An 18,685-nucleotide genomic window follows, 5' to 3' on the forward strand; every position below is an offset into this window, starting at 1 on the left:
AAGTTGGAGGCGAAAGCGGGGAATATTTTTTGAAAAAACCCGACTTTCGTGATAAAATTGAAAATAATAAAATTAAAATAACTATTCTAGATCAGATTTTTGCTAGAAGTCGATTAAACCTAGTCTCGTCCTCGTATCACTTCTTGAACTCGAGATATAGTGAAAAATGTATCTTGAAAAAGTTTCAAGTACGAAACTCATAACTCAAGTATATGAGCACCTAGAAGCATGAGAGTAGATGCGCTGGTTTTCTTGAAACATTTGAGCTATAGTCTACGTTGAAAATATTTTCTAAATTTCAACCGTTCTTGAGATACATTACCTGGTATTTTTGCGCGCTTAATTTATTGTCATCATTTTTTATATCTTAGCAACTGTTGGAAATATAAAAATGGTTTGAACGTAGACCCTAAATAAAATTGAATAGTAGTTGATTCCAGAAATTCGTTTGTCTATATCTTTATTTTGAAGCGAGTTATAGCAAAAGGCGGAAATTTTTTCTAAATAATCATTGTTCCCGACTTTTCAACAACTCAGCTGAAACTTGTCAGATTATCATAAGACTAGTTTCATTCGATTTCTCTTTAAAAGTTGGCTTAGAAAAAAGTGTTTCTATATAAATAACTTCAAAATTTACTAAAATTCATAATTGGTCCATGTATCACCAACTTGGTCTTCAACATGGGTACTAAAAAAACAACTTTTTTTCGAATTTCAAAACAAAATTAGGCTCATCTGATAGCCCTTGAAAAATCATGAATTTTAAATATAATCAAAGCTATATAAAAATCAAAACTTGAGAAGTTATGATAAGTCAAAGTTTGAGGCGAAAATGGGGAATATTTTTTGAAAAAATATGACTTTCATGATGAAGTTAGAAATATGAAAATTAAACAAACTATTCTAGACCAGATTTTTGCGAGAAGTTGATTTAAATTGGTCTCATCTTCGTATCTGTTCTTGATCTCAAGATATGAAGCAAAACATATCTTGAAAAAGTTTCAAGTCTGAAACTCATAACTCAAGTAAATGAGCTCGTAGAAGCATGAGACTAGTTGCGCTAGGCTTCTTGTAACTTTTAAGACATAGTCTACGTTGAAAATAATTTTTAAACTTCAACCGTTCTTGAGATACATTACCATGAATTTTTGCGCGCTTAATTTATTGTCATCATTTTTTATATCTTAGTAAATATTGGGGATATAAAAATGGTTTGAACGTAAACTCTATATGAAAATTAATTAATAGATGAATCCAAAAATTTGATTTTTATTATTTCTATTTTGAAACGTGATATAATAAAAGACGGAAGTTTTTTTTAACATTCTTTGTTTTTCAAATTTCATTTGTATTTAATTTTATGTATCTAATATTATTTGCATCAAAAACATAAAATAATATGTTTAATTTTTTTTAATTTTAGTAAACATGATGTATAGCTAAAATTTATATTTAAAATTAACTTTAAAACATTTTTGTAAAAAAATTAAGTTAAAACATTATTGTAAATGTATTATGATTTATGTAACATTAGAAACATGTAGAATTATTAAGTTGTTAAAATGTTCAGTAAAATTTAAAAAAATAAAATAAAATTTGTTTTAATTTTAATTTATTTTTTAGTTTTAATAATACAGCTAATTGTTTAACTAGGTGGGCATGGAATTATTTTTCCTTTTTTATTTTTACAAATTTTTACTCCTTGATATTGTATCTTTAGATTCAAATAAGGTTTATGCATATTACTGTGGATATAAACATAATTATCTTCTGATTTTATATTAACTCCATTAATTTTACCACACATAATTGCACCAGAAACAGACTTATCTTTAATATATCTAACTTCAACATATGGTAATGTTGAGCAATGCAACCATTCTTTCTTTTTACCTGTAACCCATACTTTCAACTTAATATAATAATCTTTTGGAGCTTTAATACGCCAGAAACACTCTTTAACTACTGGTAAACGTACTGTTTTTTTAATGTGTGTGGCGTTGATTTCACTCTTTACTTTACATTCCTTAATATCGTTTGTTTTGAACTTTTCACATTTATTACCAGTAAAGAATTTTAAGCATTTACATTTTTTTTTATTATTTGGATCTGAATATCCATAATTTTTGCAGCCTAGTTTTTTATCAATTTTTTTACTACAATAGTAATAATTTAAAGCTTTAGCATCATTAAAACTCATATGTAATACATAACCAATTTGATTTTGATGAAGTGCTTTTTTTGATTTGAAAAATGGTCCTGGAAGTACTGAATAGAAGTTTGGAGAAATATGTAATACTGATTTATAATCATAAGCCATATTGTAAGTATTGACAGCGCAACCTGGAATTTCATCCATATATGGAATTAATTCAGTTTTTGTATTATGTTTAATAAATGAAATATATTTATCTCTATCAGGTCTTTGTGTTTCGTATATTGATCCTAAGGCATGGAGAATCAATCTTTCAACAGCATAAGATTCTTGACAATATTTTGGCATGAAAATTTTATGTGGCTTTGAACCATAACGTTTTCCAATTTCTGTTGTGCAGTTAAAACTATTTATAAATTTAAGCCCTTCACCTTTTAAATTTGAAACTTTTTTAAATCTTATGCATGTTTCATTTTGTATCAATTCAACTGCATTTAAAATATGTTGTAAGTTAACACCTTCTGTTACTTGATATTTTATTGGAAATTTTCTCCATTTCCATTTAGCTACATTAAGAATAGCTCGCTTGCTTCTAATATTTTCATTAATATCTAGATTATCTTGACAATTCTATAAAAGGATTTATTTGTAATAATACAAAAATTTCTTAAACTTACAACAACATTTTGAAGCAACAATTTAATAATTGTTAAAAAAATTAAACAAAAAATCATTATTGTTAAGTTGAAATTTTTAATTGACACTAATAAATGTATTATTTTATAGTTTTTTGAAAGTTATTTATTTAATAAGTGTATTTTTTTAATTACTTTTTAAATTGTTTACATCAGTAGTATATTATAAAAGTACTAATTAAATAAAATTTTTATTTTTTTAAATGTTTAAAATTATTTTACAATAGATATATATTTGATCTGTAGCAATGAATGTAAAATGAAGTTATTATTATAATAAGATATCAGTGAAGAGATGTAATTAAAAAAAACATTAAAAAATTTTCTTGATCAAACTTTTAAAATTGAATATTATTGAATATATATTTTTTTTATTTAACCAGATTTATTCTTGTTAAATTTGAAAATTTTTATGCAGTTGTATTTGGTCAAACTTTTTCTTATTAATCATTTGACTAGCAATGAATTAGGTCAAATGAAAATCAAACTTTTAGTAAAAAATTTAATTGAAATCAACAAGATTAAAAGAAGCTGTAATTAAATTGACTGTGGATAAAAATTAAGTATAAATCATGATCTTGAAAGTCAATTTAAAGTAGAAATTGAAACTAGTGAATTATTTCTTATGACAAGTATATATGAAAACAATTATTCATTCATTTTTTTTAAATAAACAATATACTAGGAATATATTAAACCACTTTGCCTCAATTATAAACATATTCATTTATCTTATGTGTCTATATATATATTTAATTTTTAATGTATCTTAAGAATAATTTCTTGATATAACATACTATTTTTTTTTTTAAATTTATATTTAAACGCTGTTAATATATATTAAATATAAAAAATAGATTTTTGATATCTTAAAGTATATTGGATATTGTTGAATATTTAATTTTTTTTTTATAGAATAGTAATTTTTTTTGTAAATTTAAGCATAAATTAACTTTAAATTTTTTATATTAAAAAGTATACTATTTGTTTTAACTTTAAAAAAGTATGAATATTATAAAAAATCTAGAAAGTTATAATTTTTTTTTGTTTTAAAATTAACTTTTAGTTTATATAATTAATAAGTAAATTAAAAAGTTTTAACAATTCTATGTTATAAATTATAAAAAATTATAATTCAATAAAATGATTATTCATCTGAGATGATTGGTCTTTAAAGAAACTTAAGAGGTAATAAAACATCAATTACAAAATTGGCAAATAAAATAAATAAAGTTAATAAAAGTTTTAGACACATCTTAGTTTATATTTGGTAGATATTTATTTCTTGAAATTATTATTATTGAATTTTCTGCATGCGGTAGGTAAACCAAAAAAGAAATACAATGAAAAGATATTTACTTTAGCATGATGATTTAGATATAAAATATTTGAGATAAATTTACTTGGAAAATTTTATGTAAATTTCACAAACTTATTATTTAATGTAATTTAATATTTTGTCTTTAATCATTTATATTATTCTAATATTAGATTTTAAAAAATTAGAAACAATATAAATTTTTTAAATATTGTTATCAATTATTTTAAATATATTTTTTAAAATTTTTTTATTAATTAATCATTTTTAAAATTAATTGAGTTTATTGTAATAAAATAAAGATATATATATATTGTGTTTTTTAAGAAATAAATATTTTTTTGACAAAACTAATAAATTGCAAATAAAATAAAATTTAAAAAATCAAATATTTACATTAAATAGCTAATAAATTTATAATAATTCATATAATTATGTTACATAAAAAAACATTAGTAAAGAAATATTTAATAATTTGTATTGTTATATTTGAAATATACTATGTTTTTCATGAATTTAAAAAAACATCATATGTAATAAACATAAGATATTAAATAAACAACATATAAAATAATATATTTTTATCCAGCTAGATGTTACAAAATCATTTGATTGATAAAATATATTTATTGCGATTATAAATATTATGAAAGTAATATGTTAATATTTATGATAATTATTTGTACTATTATATTTTTCAATTATAATATTGTAAGTCTTAAAATATATAATTGATTATATATATATATATATATAATTTTAGAATGGAAATTATAATACAAATAAAATTGATAATTCTTTTTATGATTTAAGAATAAAAAGAGCAATTCAAAGTAACATGAAAAATAAATGGAATTTTCCAATAAAATATTATGTAGAAAAACCTGTAAATGAGACAACTGTTGATAATGCTTTAAAAATAATGATGAGAGAAACTTGTGTTACTTTTAAAAAAAGTCTTGTACCATTTAATGATACACAAGGTTTAAGATATTTTCGTGGTATTGGTTGTTGGTCAATTACAGGACTTTTTTATATAAATCATGTTCAAGATATAAGTCTTGGTGAAAAATGTGATACACTTTATGGATCTGTTCAACATGAAACATCTCATGCTCTTGGTTTATATCATGAACAATCTCGTTTAGATAGAGATAAATATATAAAAATTATAAAAGAAAATGTCAAAGATAATTTAATGCTTAATTTTAATAAAACATTTTTTAAAAATAGTTATTATTATGGAACACAATATGATTTTGGTTCTGGTATGCAATATGGTTTATATACTTTTAGTAAAAATAAGAAACAAACTATTTTTGCTAAAAATGAAATATATTCAAAAATGATTGGTCAACGATATTCGTTAAGTTTCAATGATTACAAATTAATAAATATGTACTATTGTACAAAAAAATGTTCAAAAAATAAGGTTAGATGTAAAAATTATGGTTATCCACATCCACATTATTGTGGAACTTGTAAATGTCCAAATGGGTATGAGGGAAAATTTTGTGATAAAATTAAAAAATCATATAAAAGTTGTGGTAAAACAAAATTTAAATTAATGAAAAAACCAATATTTATTAAAGGTAATAGTAAAAAAATATGTACCTATTCTGTATATACAAACAGAAAATATAAAATTAAAATTAAAATTTTAAATGTTAATACTACTTTATCATCAATGTGCTATGAAAAATTAGGTTTAGAAGTAAAGTATCGCTTAGATAAAGGAGCTGTTGGAGCTTGTTATTGTGGTTACTATGAAAATCAAACTTTAATTTCTGAAGATAATAAAATATTAATACAATATACTGGAAAAACACATTATAATTATTTTAAAATAAAAGTTGAAAAAGTTTTTATAAAAAAATAAATGAAAAATAAATTTTTTTATTGAAAATATAAATAGATAGAAAATAATATGTTAATATGTTTTTAAATTTTTTTTATAAAGATTTATATAATTAACAAATGTAGGGTTAACGAAAAAAACAATAATTAATCTACAAAAAAACTTTTTCATATAAATAATGCCGTAAAAGTTTAAAATAATCATCTAATGACAATTGTTTATTTTTACTTGAAATTTGGTATAAAAACAAAACATGACTAAATTAAGTTTATGATATTAATTATTAAAAAAAATTAATTGTAAACTTATATGTTATATTTTCGAACATTTTAAAATGCATAACTTTTTTTTTAAAATACGTTTATCAACGAAATCAAAAATATTTCTTTGACATTTTTTCTTTATATTTTTAGTATTGCATCATTTCTATATCTTTTTTTGATAAATACTTATTTATATAAAAATACTAATAAGATAATATTATATAAATAGTAGTTTTTAAAAAATTGTTATCAAGAATGTTATAAGTGTTTTTTTGTGAAGAAAATTTATTTATAAAGAGACTTCTCAAAATCTAACTTTTCAAAATAAAATTTTTTTTTTAAATATGCACAAAAAAAATGTATAAATCTGCTTCTCAATACCATATTTTAAAAATAAATTTTTTCAATGGTTAATATTACAAATGCTTTTTTATTTATGTTTTATTTTTCAGTCAAATTTTAGTTTTAAATAATCATTTTGTAGAAAATGTTAATTTTAAACTTTTTTGCTACACAACTTGATGAAAAAATAATTTTTTTTAAGAAATTATTACTTTTTATTTATCATTAATATATTTTATTATCTTATAAAATTTTATAAAAAAAAGTTGAAAAAAATATTCATAGATTATTACTTGCTTATATAATTATAAATTTAAAACTATTTATACCTCAAATTTTGTTAAAAACATAATGTATTAAATAAACCTATTAAATTAATCATAAATAGGGTATCATTTTTAAACTATTTTTTCACTTATTCTCTAACTATTATATTTTACGATAGAAAAAAGAAAAAAAAGATTAATCACTATATTTGATAATATGTCATTCCTTAAAACATAATGAAAAGATAGTGTTGGAGAGAATTGATTGTTATTATATACGTTATAATTGTGTATATTTTAAATAGGAAAAATATGTGGACATGTGATTATTTTATACAATTGACAGATATTTAGAGATGATTTCTTTGGTAAATTTAAATATACCAATAATTAGTTTATGTGTTGCATCACTCATTGGAGCTGTTAGTGTTTATTTTTTAAATAAAAAAGAAGATGAGGAGGAGGAAGATGAAATTAAATTTGTTAAAGTTGGTACTATTGAAAAATTATTTATTTATCCTGTTAAATCAATGAAAGGTATATCTGTAAGTTTTTATATTAAAAAAAAATTATGAGTTACTTTTTTTTTTGATTTAAGGTACCGTACATAGAATGTACTAAAGTAGGAGGAAATTATAAATATATAAAAGATAGAAGTTTTATGGTTGTTGATAGAAAAACATCATTATATATTGGAGGTAAAAAAGAAAGAAAAATTGTTTTGATTGAACCATCATTAAATTATGATAGTATAACATCATCTTTTGTTTTGACATTAAAATGCAGTAAAAATAAAACATCTGTCAGTGTTAATTTAAATGAAGTTGTAAAAAATGGAATTATTATTTCAGCAAAAGTTTTTGATGATGGAATTTGTGATGGTTATGATTGTGGTGATGAAGTTAGTAATTTTATTAAAAATATTCTTGATTCTTCAGCTGATTTACGATTAATGTATCATACAGAAAGTTTATTTAGACAAAGGCATGCTGTTGTAGGACCAAAATATTCAAATACAAATGTTTCTAAAGGACCACATGAAATAAGATATCAAGATGATGTTCCATTTAATATTTTAACAAAAGAATCAATAAATGATTTAAATAAAAGATTAAATCAAAATGATTTTTTGCTAACTGAAAGATTTAGACCTAATATTCTTGTTAGTGGTTGTAAACCATATGAAGAAGATTTTTGGAAATATATAAAAATATCATCAAGTATTTTTGAATATTTGAAACCTTGTACACGTTGTATTCAAACAACAATAAATCCATTAACAGCTGAAAAACACCCAAATTTGGAACCATTGAAAGAATTAAGAAAATATCGTTTAGCTAATGGAAGAATAGCAAAAGAGTATGGTATAAGTCCAGTTTTTGGTGTTCATGTTGGTGTCAAAAATGGTGGTATCATTAAAGTAGGTGATGATGTTTATGCTAGTTACAAAAAAGTTTCTTACTAACATTAATTAGATAACATAATTTTATTATAAAAAAATAAAGTATAAATAAGAATTTTTCTTACTTAAAATTTTATTTTAATAAATTGTTTTTTTTATGTCTATTAAATAAGTTAAAAAAAATTATGTTCAATTTTTTAGTTGTCTATGATTATGTTGTATTTTCAACTTCCATAATTTTAAGCCTTTTTGTATTATTTTTGATTAAAAAAAATGGTGGAAATACTATTGTAAATAGATATAAATTTGCCTTATATTATCAATTAACAATAGGAATTATTTTTTCATTTATTTCATTTATAACAAATCTTTGTATTATTTATAATGAAAATTATTTGTTCTTTTATCTACCAAAATTTGATAATGATAATTTCAATTTATGGCTAAATATATTTTTAATATTTTTACATTTTGTTTTTTTGTACTCATTTATTGGAACTTCAACATCAATATTTTTGTATCGTTATTTTAAAATAACAAGAAAATGTTATTTTGGAAAAAAAGAATATATATTTTTATTTCTTTCAAATATACTACCACCAATACTATTAGCTGTATCACTTTCTTTAATTTTTATTAATGATTCATCTTCAAATATTATTAATTATGCTCCAGAGTTAATTAATCAACTTAATTTTATTAAATATGAAACTAAAAGTATGGCAATAAATATGGTAATATAAATATTATTATTAAAAAAATTAAAAAAAAATATTTCAGAAATCATTAACATTACACCTTGTATTTCTTTCTTTTATAATTTATCATGTTGTGGAATGTGCATTAACTATATTTTGCCTTGAAAATTATTTTGATAAAAGTTTATTAACTGCATTAAAAACAAATGACGTATACAAAAAAGAAGTTTACTTTTTTGCTAAATTTCTTTCCATTAATTCTCTTTTATCATGGATTTTTGGTGTGATTCCATTTATCTTATTTATCATAACAATAGTATCAAACGTTAAATTTCATTTGATGGGAATTTTTTATGTTGCTTCTACAAGAATTCTTCCAATTATCAATAATATTGTTTATTTTTTAATGATTAAAGAAAATTCTAAAATATCATTTGGTTTTGTTAAGAAATGTTTAGAAAAGATAAATAAATTTAGAACAATCAATTAGTTAAATTATTTTAAAAATATATTATTAATGTTAAATAAAAATTTATGTAATTATAAAAGATTTAAATTTATAAAAATTGTTATTTAATTTTAAAAAAAATATAAAACACAATTTTTTTTCTGAAATTGTTTTTAATCATTATCAGGTGTTAACTTTTTTTATATCTTTATTAAATATCTTTTTATATAATTTTAACCATTTTATATTTTGTATATAAATAACTTTTTGAAATATTTTATATTACAATAACTTTAAAAAATGTGATTTCAAAAAATATATTAGAAAAATAATGCATTTTAAGTTTATGAAAATTTATTGTTATTGTTTTTTTAAAAAAAGATACAAAAAAGCTTGTTTTTAATTAATGATAAATTTCATTCTAAGCTTTTCTTCCAACATCATATCTATTTGAAGATGGTGCTGGTTGATATCCTCCTTTTCCTGATGGAATTGATGGTGGAGCTACTCCTTGAGAAGCAGATGCTACACTTGCTGAAGCTTTGTCCTTACTACGTTCTGGACATTTACAATATTCAGCATCAGGACCAGCAGGTCCTTGAACACCAGGAAGACCAACAATACCATCTTTTCCTGGTTGACCTTGTGGACCGGCATCTCCGACTGGACCCATATCACCTGGTGAACCATCATCTCCTTTTTCACCTGGATATCCTTCATCTCCTTGTTCTCCAAGTGGTCCTGATGGTCCACGCTCTCCTGGAATACCTTTAGCTCCACCAATTGCATCTTCACCTGGTGCTCCAGTATCTCCTGATGGTCCAATATCTCCTTGAAGACCTGGTTCTCCTTCTGGTCCTTGTTCTCCTGCTGATCCATCTTGTCCTGGTGGTCCTTGTTCACCTTTAGGTCCTTTGTCTCCTCTTTGACCACGTTTTCCTTTATATCCTGGTAAACCAGGTGGTCCTGGTGGACATGGTCCACAAGGTAAGTTTTCAAAATCGTTTTCTGAACCACCAGTTTTTCCTTCTGGACCTGGAATTCCTGGAAGACCTTCTAAACCATTTAATCCAGGTGTTCCTTTTGGTCCTCTTGGTCCAGGTGGACATGTTTTTCTAGATTTAGCTGAACCACCGCTAAGACTTGTTCCACTACCAACAGATGTCTTGATAGATCCTTGAACTGCATTTGGTCCAGTAGCATAACTTCCTCTTTTAAATCTAATAGAATTATGATTTTTTCCCTGATCTATTATATCACTCCACATTCCATTGGCTAACTCTCTATAGTTAGATCTTTCACTATTCAATGTTTCTTCCATAAAAGCAACTTCATTGAAAATAATAGGAACAACAACAATAAGAGCACCAAATGCTAGTATAGAAAGTCCAAGAGTAAAATAGAAAATTTTATTTGAAAAACTATCCATTTTTTGTGATTTTAATTTTAAATAAAAAATAATTTGTTTTTATACATTTTTATATATCATGATAAGAAAAAAAAACACGATTTAAAATATATTAATTTTAATAAATTTATCTAAAAAAAATAATCTCAGTTTAACTTGTAACGATCATTACTAATCTCAGTGATCTTTTTTTCTTTTAATAATTTTGAAAGATGATTTCTAACATTATTCCATGCACCAATTTTGACTGACAAATTAATATCTGTATAAACATTATTAGTTATATCCATACTAGTCATATATTCTTTTCCCTCTAAGCATTTTAAAATTTGTTCTTCCCTCTGATTACGATGTTTAATGTATTCCGTTATCTTATCTTTAGGTGATTTTATAACAGGACCATGTCCTGGATAAATTATTTCTGGATTCAGAGATAAAAGAATATTGAGACTATTCATGTAAGTATATAAATCTTCAAAGACAGATGTTCCTTCACCTAAAACACAATCACCAGAAAATAATGCTTTTTCTTCTTCTAAATACACTACTGCATGATCCATGGTATGACCTGGTGTAGCAATCATTCTAAAATGTTATATAAAATTTAATTTTAATATTTAAAATAATAACTTACTTTAATGTAGCTCCATCAGTCTTTATGATATACCCATCTTCAACATAATTATACAACTCTGATTGATTTTCAACTTCAATATCAGGACGTTTAATTTTATAAATTGGTATATTTTTGTTAGTAATTTTAAGAATATCTGGAATTCCACCAACATGATCACCATGCCAATGTGTTATAATAATAGAATCAATTTTACATGTACCTAAAGCTTCTTTTAGTAGATCAATATATTTTGGAATATTTTTTTCACCAGTATCTATAAGAACTTTCCTATAAGATAAAAAAAAAAGTATTATTGATATAAAAAAAAATTAAAAACATACTTTTCACCACTTCCAACAAGATAAGTATTAGTTCCTAATAAAGTAAATGAACTAGGATTTTGACCAAGAACTCTCGTTACAGTAGGTGAAAGTTTTGAAATATTATCTAATGGTGTTAATTTTTGTGCCATACTTGATTTGACAAATTTTGACATTAAATAAGCACCAACTCCAACTGTATAATCGATGTAATTTCGGAAAGATCCTAACATTACTAATGATCGTTATCTTTTGACAAATTAATCAAAAATGTCAAGGTTTTTTTTTATATCTTATCAAAAAATAAATAATATATAAATAATATAATTTATATTAAAAATATCAAAAAAAAAAAAGAAATAAATAAGTATGAAATAAATTAAATAATATTTTTATTTACTGATATTTAATATTAAATATTTATATAATATTAACATAAATATAATTTTACATATATAATCTTAAAAGTACTCTTGACTGGAAAATTAAGAATAGAAATATTGGTCATATGTTTAAATGAAAAGTATTCTTGATTGTTGAAAGCATTTAAGCTATATTTATGTATATTATTTAATTATTATTAAATATTATGAAACTTTAAAAAAAATTAATTTAAAAGGATATTTACAAAATTAAATGTAAATAATATATTAATATTTTAAAATTATTATTAAAAATTTTTATTTATTTTTTTAGATAAATTGAGATGTCTGGAAATTTATCAACTGAAGAAGGGCAAATAATTTTGAATTATTTTATGAATAAAAAGATAACTATAAAAATTTGTGATGGTCGCAGAGTTAAAGGATATCTTTATTGTACAGACAATTATCCAAATATTTTAATATCTCAAGCTACCGAAAGTTGGGAGGGTGTCAAAGATACAGAAAGAAGAATTGGTTTAGTTATGATTAAACGTGATATTATTGAAAAAATTTTTATTGCTAAATGTGATATGTAGATTCTTAAAAATTTTTATTATATACTTTGATTCTTCATAGTATTTTATGAAACGGTTATATTATTTTAGTTGTTAGATTGGAAAATTTTACCATATACAAATTATTTTTGAAAAATGTGTAGAAAAAAATAATTAGTAATAGTTTTATTATAATTTTTATAAAAATATTATAATTTTTATTAGATTTAATTTTATACTGTTATTTACAGGTTAGTATCTTAATTTTTTTAAATATTTTTTTTTTTAAAAAATTATTTTCAGAATTTTTTTATAATATTTCTTGTTATTAAATATTTAATTAATGTTACGTTTAATTTGTTCACGGTTTCCTAAAAAATTATTTAGAATAGAAAAATTATCTTATTTAGATAAATTAAAATATTGTACAAATGTAGATAAAGATTTTATTAATAAAAATACTGTATCAAATCCATCACCTAATTACTATGATCAATATATTGAAGAATATTATGAACCTGAAGAAAATATAGATGAAGAAGAAGTTATTCCTTTACACTTACAAGAAGAAAAAATAAAATCACAAGATGAAAAAAAATTTATAGATCAAGTAGAGAAAGAAGAAATACTGGAAATTCTTGAAAATGAGCGTGCGTTAAATATTGAATGTATAGATATAGTAAAAAAAAATGATGATGAATTGAAGTCTAATGATATAGCTATAATTTGTTCACCATACAACAAAAGACATGGTGAGGCATTAACAAATGTTATAAGAAAATATATTAAAAATAATTATCGTTTTGAAAATAATGTTTATCCTTCAATGGTCAAAAATGATTTTGGATGGTTTACATATGATATGAGAAAAATTATTTTACATGTCATGACAAAAGAAATGAGAGAAAGGTATAAATTAGAAGATTTGTATAAAAATATTGAAGAGGATGTTGAAGAGGATTTTTTTGCTGAAAGACCTGATGATGTAATTGTTGAGAAAGATGATAATGAAAACAATGTTATTGAAAAAGAAGAAAAAGAAAAAATTAATATTGAAGATAAATGTGAAAAAATTAATTCTATTGAGAACATGTAATAAGTAGAAAATTTTTTTTAAAATAAATTTATATGTCTCTTCATTATTTATTAATAAGGTTTTTCCTTTTGATATAATTATATAAGTAATTACTTTAAATTTTATTTTATTTTTATACATTTTATAGAAATTAGTATATTTTTTTTTTCTATTATAATGGTAGATTTAAAACAATTTATACGTCATTGTAAAAGACGTGATGACAAAGGTAAGATATTAGGAGAAAAAAATATATATATAATATAATTAATAATATGATTTAAGAAACAGATACTGCCAAAACAACTGCTTATCAAAATGAAATGAAAAAATATCAACAACTTGCAGATTCGTACACAACAGTAATAACAGAATCTCAAAATAAAATAGAGCAATTAAAAGAACAAAAAAAAAGACTATTTGAACAGAAAGATGAATTAAGAAAACAATTAAGTCAATTGAATATTGAAAGAAATAATCTTGAAAAGATGAAAAAAGAAATTGATAAAAGTGAAGAAGATTTAAACAAAATGATCCAATCTCAACAAGCAGCTGCAGCAGCAATTGGGACAATGGGACGTTAGTTAATTACTCCTTAAGGGAATTATTTATATTTTATTCTAACTCTGAGATATATATTTGATGGTATATGTGTCAAGAATTTAATACTTTAATACTAAGATATGTATATATCTGTTTGTAAATTTTCGATTATTTTTCTTAACCACATTTAATAAAAAAAAAAAAAAAAAAACTTACAAAACAAAAGAAGAAATTACATATACTTTTATATATTGTTATTTTAAAAATAACAAAAGAGGCAAGTAGAATATTTATTTTTAACATTTGTAACCTGTTTATTTAAAATAGAAATTTTTATAGAATTTTTACTATGCATCTTCATTTCTTTCCATCTTTTTGTTTATCTCTCTTTTCTATTAAATTACATTTAGGTTCATAATTAAAATAAAATTATTTCTAAAGTGTCAGTTTTTGTTTTCTAAAAAGTTAAAAATTTGTTTTCCTATTTTCTTTTTTAGTACATATGTAATATAAGCATTATTTTTACAAATTTTTTTCTTGGTTAAAATATGATTCATTTTATAAACGTCGACAACTTTTTTCTTACAAAATAGTAATTCACAAAAAATATTTCAAATATTTAAATAAGCTATAATGTTTATATAAAATAATAATATTTTATTCAACTTTCTCTATATAATAAAATACAATAAAGAATTTTTAGATAAATCATATTCTATCATTCTATATAATACATATAAAATAATGTTCCTTAAAAAATCTTTTTTTTAAAAATTAACCATCAATTGATGCGCTAACATCATTTCTTCATGTATTAAAAGCATTTTATTTTAGATTTTTTTTTTATTAAATCTACATTATTTTTAACAAAATCTATTAAATTGTTTTAAAACTATTTTTTTTTATTATTTTTTATATATTTATTTCTATCATTATTTTTAAAAATGGATACAAATGAAAAAGATAATAATTTGGTTTCTACTATTATTGCTGTGATTATATTTTTTATTTCAATGATTTTGGGTTGTTGTATTTATTGGATTGTTAGAAGATGTAGAACAGAAAAAAGTAGTTATAATCCCAATGAAGAATTATTAAGAGGTGCTCAATTATACAAAATGAAAAATAGTGAATTTTACGTCTAATATATTTTACATACAACTTTTTTTTTTCTTTAATTTTATTTAAAAAATTTAATTTTTTGTATCTAGTTGCCTTAGTTCTTTAATTATAAATTTTAATTATCCTAAATTTTATTTACTAATTGTATATATTTGAATATAATAAAATTGCCAAAATAAAATTCTATAATTTAAAACTTTTTGACGTACCACATAAATTTTAAGATGAATGAATTATTACTACAAATGGGAAATATAATAAATCAAATTTAATGGCACTAAGCATTATTTTGGTATGAAGTAGAAAATTTAAAATTGTTGTAAAATTTTTCTTTTCCTATTTTCTTTTCCATTTCAATTGATAAAATAAAAAGTTTCTTGGTTTTTAAACTATTATAATAATATGGAAATTTTTTTTTAAATAAAAAATATTTCTTTCAATTTAATAATAATATATATGCACCTGTCAAATTATTCATTTAAAAATAATATTAAAATTATTATTTAAAATTAATTACTTAAAAATCAATAATCATTTTAAATTTATCATTTAAATAAATGAAAAAGCTTTTTTGTTAATTTTTTTTTATCCACCAACATTATCTTAACAAGCTAACTATTTATAAGAGTTCAGTAAAAAAATAAAAATGTTTAAATTACTACTTTAAATAAATAATGACGAATGTAAAGTTTTCTTATTACTAATTCTCAGTAATGAATTAAATTTTTAAATTAAATATCTTCTACTAAAATTAAAAAAAAAAATTTACTTACGTATTTCAATGATAATAATTGACATTAAAAATTTTTTAAATCAATCATCTTTGTTTAAAAATAATTAATAATACAAAACGCAAGGTAATGTGTGAAATAATAGTTTATTAAATTTAAATTTACAATAAATAATTTTTATGTTACAAAAATAAATTTATTAAATTATTTTTAAATTTAAAAGCATCTATTTGAAAGTGATTAAAAAAAATATATCTTGAGATGACTATTAAATCAAAATTTTAACATTAATATTTAAAAAAGTCATTAGAATGTTTTAAAACAAATTTTATTTTTTACATAATTTGCATAATCATTAACATCTTCTGAATTTGAATTTATTTTTGATATTCATGAATAATGTCCTTCATTGAATTTATTATCTACCATCGAATACCATATGTTAATATCTTTATTTATAAGGAAATTATTGAAAATTATGTAAACATACTTTATTATCAAGAACTCATATCAGAGTTTGATTTTTAAAAATAATATTTTTATAAAAGATTTAGTTTAATGTTTTACCAATTTTTTAACATTTTACACTTTTTTATGTATTTTAATTGAGGTTAAAATGTCTTTTAAATAGCTTTTTCTAGTAAGTTTTATTTCTTGTTTAACTTTAAAATAAAAATTTTGTAAGGAAATGATAATTTTGCACTTTTTGTTACAATATCTATGTAAAAATATAATTTCTTAAAAAAAATTTTTTTTTTGAATTTTTGAAATGTAAATGTAGAAATTCTACTTAGTTATTCAAAGAAATATTTATCTAGATAACCTTATTTTAACTTTAAAAATAAAATAAAAAAACTATTGACGACAAAATGAAAAGAACAGCAGTAAATATTTATTAGTTATCTTACAACGATAGTAAACTTTTTTCCAAAATATTTTGTTACCTTGTTTTGTAGTGTGTAGCAATTTTAATATCCTAAAATATATTCATATCTACTTCATTCATAACCTACAAAAATTTCATTCTTTTCATATATTAATAATATATTTAAAATGAATGGATCCCGACAGCAGCAGGCAATGATAAAAAGATTTACAGAAACTGCTCAAACTGATAGAGGAACAGCAATAGCTTATCTTAGTGAAAGTGGTTGGGATATAAATAATGCGTTGTCAGATTACTTTAATCAACAACCATATGGAATGTCATATCTTTCACACCATATCGGTAATCATACTAGAAATGTAGCAGGAACCGTTGATGAAATATTTAAAAAATTTTTTGGTATGATTTTTAATTATATTTAAATCAGTAATACTTAATTAATTTTGCTATTACAGATAAAGTAGATGATTGTGGAAATAATCTAGGACCTAATGGTGTAGCAAAATTCCTTCAATACATGAATATAGATTTTTCTGATAGGAAAGTTTTAATATTAGCTTGGATGTGTGAAGCTAAAATTCAAGGTGAATTTTCTAAAGAAGAATTGGAGACAGGAATATTAAAATTAGACATAAGAAAAGTTGATGATATTAGTGGAAGATTAACACAATGGGATAGAAACTTAGAGACAGCTGCATATCGTGAACATTTTAAGAATCTTTATGAATTTACTTATGATTATGCAAACGATAAACCTGGTAGGAAATGGTTACCAATAGATGTTGCTTCTGCTTACTGGGAAATTCTTTTTAAAAATCCACCAACATTGATGCCTTTATGGTTAAAATTCTTACAAACAACAGATTCAAAAAAAATAACCAAAGATACCTGGAATCTAGTTCTTGAGTTCATGAGTACCATGGATGAAAGATTTAAAAATTATACATGTGAAGATTGTTGGCCCGTTCTCATTGATGAGTTTGTTGAGTATGCAAAAAATTCTGTATAAATGTAGTATAAATTATTCGTGATAAAATGAATAAAAATTGTCATTATTCTTCAATTAAATATTTAAAAAAAAATTTTATTATATTACATAGCCTTTGAAGCGGTTTTTTTTTAACTGGGTTATTAATAATTTTTTTACTTTTGATAAAATTTTATTATATTAAAATATGAAAATTATCATTGTTAAATGTGTAAAAAATTTGCTTTATTGTAAAAGTTTATTTTGATACTATCAAATAGTATTTTTATTACATGAGCATACATATTTAATTGAAGATAGGAAAAAACTTTAACATTTTGATGTTTTTATACAATATAATGTTAGTGACAGCCGATAATCTTGGAACGAAAATATATGTTTCTCCAACTAGGTGGTTTTTGATGCGTAATTTTAATCCTCGGTTTCAATTTTGAGATTTATGATTTCTAGTTTATGAATTTAAATCCTTTTTAATTATATTAAATTTAGTCCTCTATCATGTCATAAATTGAATTTAATAATTTTTTTATTATAATTACTTATATTCGTAATATACAAAATGTTAATTTTAAAAAATATAAATTATACTTTGACATTCGTATAAGAAAAGTTTTTTGGTCTATAAATATTTT

The 18,685-nt window shown here is 21.6% G+C and overlaps 10 protein-coding genes across 10 annotated transcripts; 7 read left to right on the plus strand and 3 right to left on the minus strand.

Moving 5' to 3' along the window:
- Positions 1-1,645: 1,645 nt before the first annotated feature.
- SRAE_2000422700 (Astacin-like metalloendopeptidase) lies at positions 1,646-2,889 on the minus strand (the record flags this gene model as incomplete). Its single annotated transcript, XM_024643071.1, has 2 exons — positions 1,646-2,785; positions 2,833-2,889. 2 exons carry the CDS (start codon positions 2,887-2,889, stop codon positions 1,646-1,648), a joined length of 1,197 nt encoding a protein of 398 aa, XP_024508779.1.
- Positions 2,890-4,825: 1,936 nt separating this feature from the next.
- On the plus strand, positions 4,826-6,047 carry SRAE_2000422810 (Astacin-like metalloendopeptidase; the record flags this gene model as incomplete). The annotated part of the gene is made up of 2 exons (XM_024643072.1): positions 4,826-4,879; positions 4,932-6,047. The coding sequence occupies 2 exons, from the start codon at positions 4,826-4,828 to the stop codon at positions 6,045-6,047; spliced, it is 1,170 nt and encodes a 389-aa protein (XP_024510882.1).
- A 1,206-nt stretch (positions 6,048-7,253) lies between these two features.
- SRAE_2000422900 (Molybdenum cofactor sulfurase, C-terminal domain and MOSC, N-terminal beta barrel domain and Pyruvate kinase-like, insert domain-containing protein) lies at positions 7,254-8,362 on the plus strand (the record flags this gene model as incomplete). Its single annotated transcript, XM_024643073.1, has 2 exons — positions 7,254-7,442; positions 7,496-8,362. The coding sequence occupies 2 exons, from the start codon at positions 7,254-7,256 to the stop codon at positions 8,360-8,362; spliced, it is 1,056 nt and encodes a 351-aa protein (XP_024508780.1).
- Positions 8,363-9,018: 656 nt separating this feature from the next.
- SRAE_2000423000 (Hypothetical protein) lies at positions 9,019-9,487 on the plus strand (the record flags this gene model as incomplete). Its single annotated transcript, XM_024643075.1, has 2 exons — positions 9,019-9,033; positions 9,080-9,487. 2 exons carry the CDS (start codon positions 9,019-9,021, stop codon positions 9,485-9,487), a joined length of 423 nt encoding a protein of 140 aa, XP_024508781.1.
- Positions 9,488-9,866: 379 nt separating this feature from the next.
- Positions 9,867-10,874, minus strand: SRAE_2000423100 (Nematode cuticle collagen, N-terminal domain and Collagen triple helix repeat-containing protein; the record flags this gene model as incomplete). The annotated part of the gene is made up of 1 exon (XM_024643076.1): positions 9,867-10,874. The coding sequence occupies one exon, from the start codon at positions 10,872-10,874 to the stop codon at positions 9,867-9,869; it is 1,008 nt and encodes a 335-aa protein (XP_024508782.1).
- A 125-nt stretch (positions 10,875-10,999) lies between these two features.
- On the minus strand, positions 11,000-12,022 carry SRAE_2000423200 (Beta-lactamase-like protein 2; the record flags this gene model as incomplete). The annotated part of the gene is made up of 3 exons (XM_024643077.1): positions 11,000-11,438; positions 11,488-11,757; positions 11,811-12,022. The coding sequence occupies 3 exons, from the start codon at positions 12,020-12,022 to the stop codon at positions 11,000-11,002; spliced, it is 921 nt and encodes a 306-aa protein (XP_024508783.1).
- A 473-nt stretch (positions 12,023-12,495) lies between these two features.
- Positions 12,496-13,804, plus strand: SRAE_2000423300 (Ribonucleoprotein LSM domain and Ribonucleoprotein LSM domain, eukaryotic/archaea-type and Like-Sm (LSM) domain and Oligomerisation domain-containing protein; the record flags this gene model as incomplete). Its single annotated transcript, XM_024643078.1, has 4 exons — positions 12,496-12,739; positions 12,934-12,959; positions 13,012-13,058; positions 13,096-13,804. 4 exons carry the CDS (start codon positions 12,496-12,498, stop codon positions 13,802-13,804), a joined length of 1,026 nt encoding a protein of 341 aa, XP_024508784.1.
- Positions 13,805-13,960: 156 nt separating this feature from the next.
- SRAE_2000423400 (Hypothetical protein) lies at positions 13,961-14,367 on the plus strand (the record flags this gene model as incomplete). Its single annotated transcript, XM_024643079.1, has 2 exons — positions 13,961-14,012; positions 14,069-14,367. The coding sequence occupies 2 exons, from the start codon at positions 13,961-13,963 to the stop codon at positions 14,365-14,367; spliced, it is 351 nt and encodes a 116-aa protein (XP_024508785.1).
- A 903-nt stretch (positions 14,368-15,270) lies between these two features.
- On the plus strand, positions 15,271-15,471 carry SRAE_2000423500 (Hypothetical protein; the record flags this gene model as incomplete). The annotated part of the gene is made up of 1 exon (XM_024643080.1): positions 15,271-15,471. One exon carries the CDS (start codon positions 15,271-15,273, stop codon positions 15,469-15,471), a length of 201 nt encoding a protein of 66 aa, XP_024508786.1.
- A 1,761-nt stretch (positions 15,472-17,232) lies between these two features.
- SRAE_2000423600 (Defective in cullin neddylation protein) lies at positions 17,233-18,074 on the plus strand (the record flags this gene model as incomplete). Its single annotated transcript, XM_024643081.1, has 2 exons — positions 17,233-17,464; positions 17,521-18,074. The coding sequence occupies 2 exons, from the start codon at positions 17,233-17,235 to the stop codon at positions 18,072-18,074; spliced, it is 786 nt and encodes a 261-aa protein (XP_024508787.1).
- Between the last annotated feature and the right edge of the window lie 611 nt (positions 18,075-18,685).

Source organism: Strongyloides ratti, assembly GCF_001040885.1.
Source record: "Strongyloides ratti genome assembly S_ratti_ED321, chromosome : 2".
Lineage (NCBI taxonomy): Eukaryota > Metazoa > Nematoda > Chromadorea > Rhabditida > Strongyloididae > Strongyloides > Strongyloides ratti.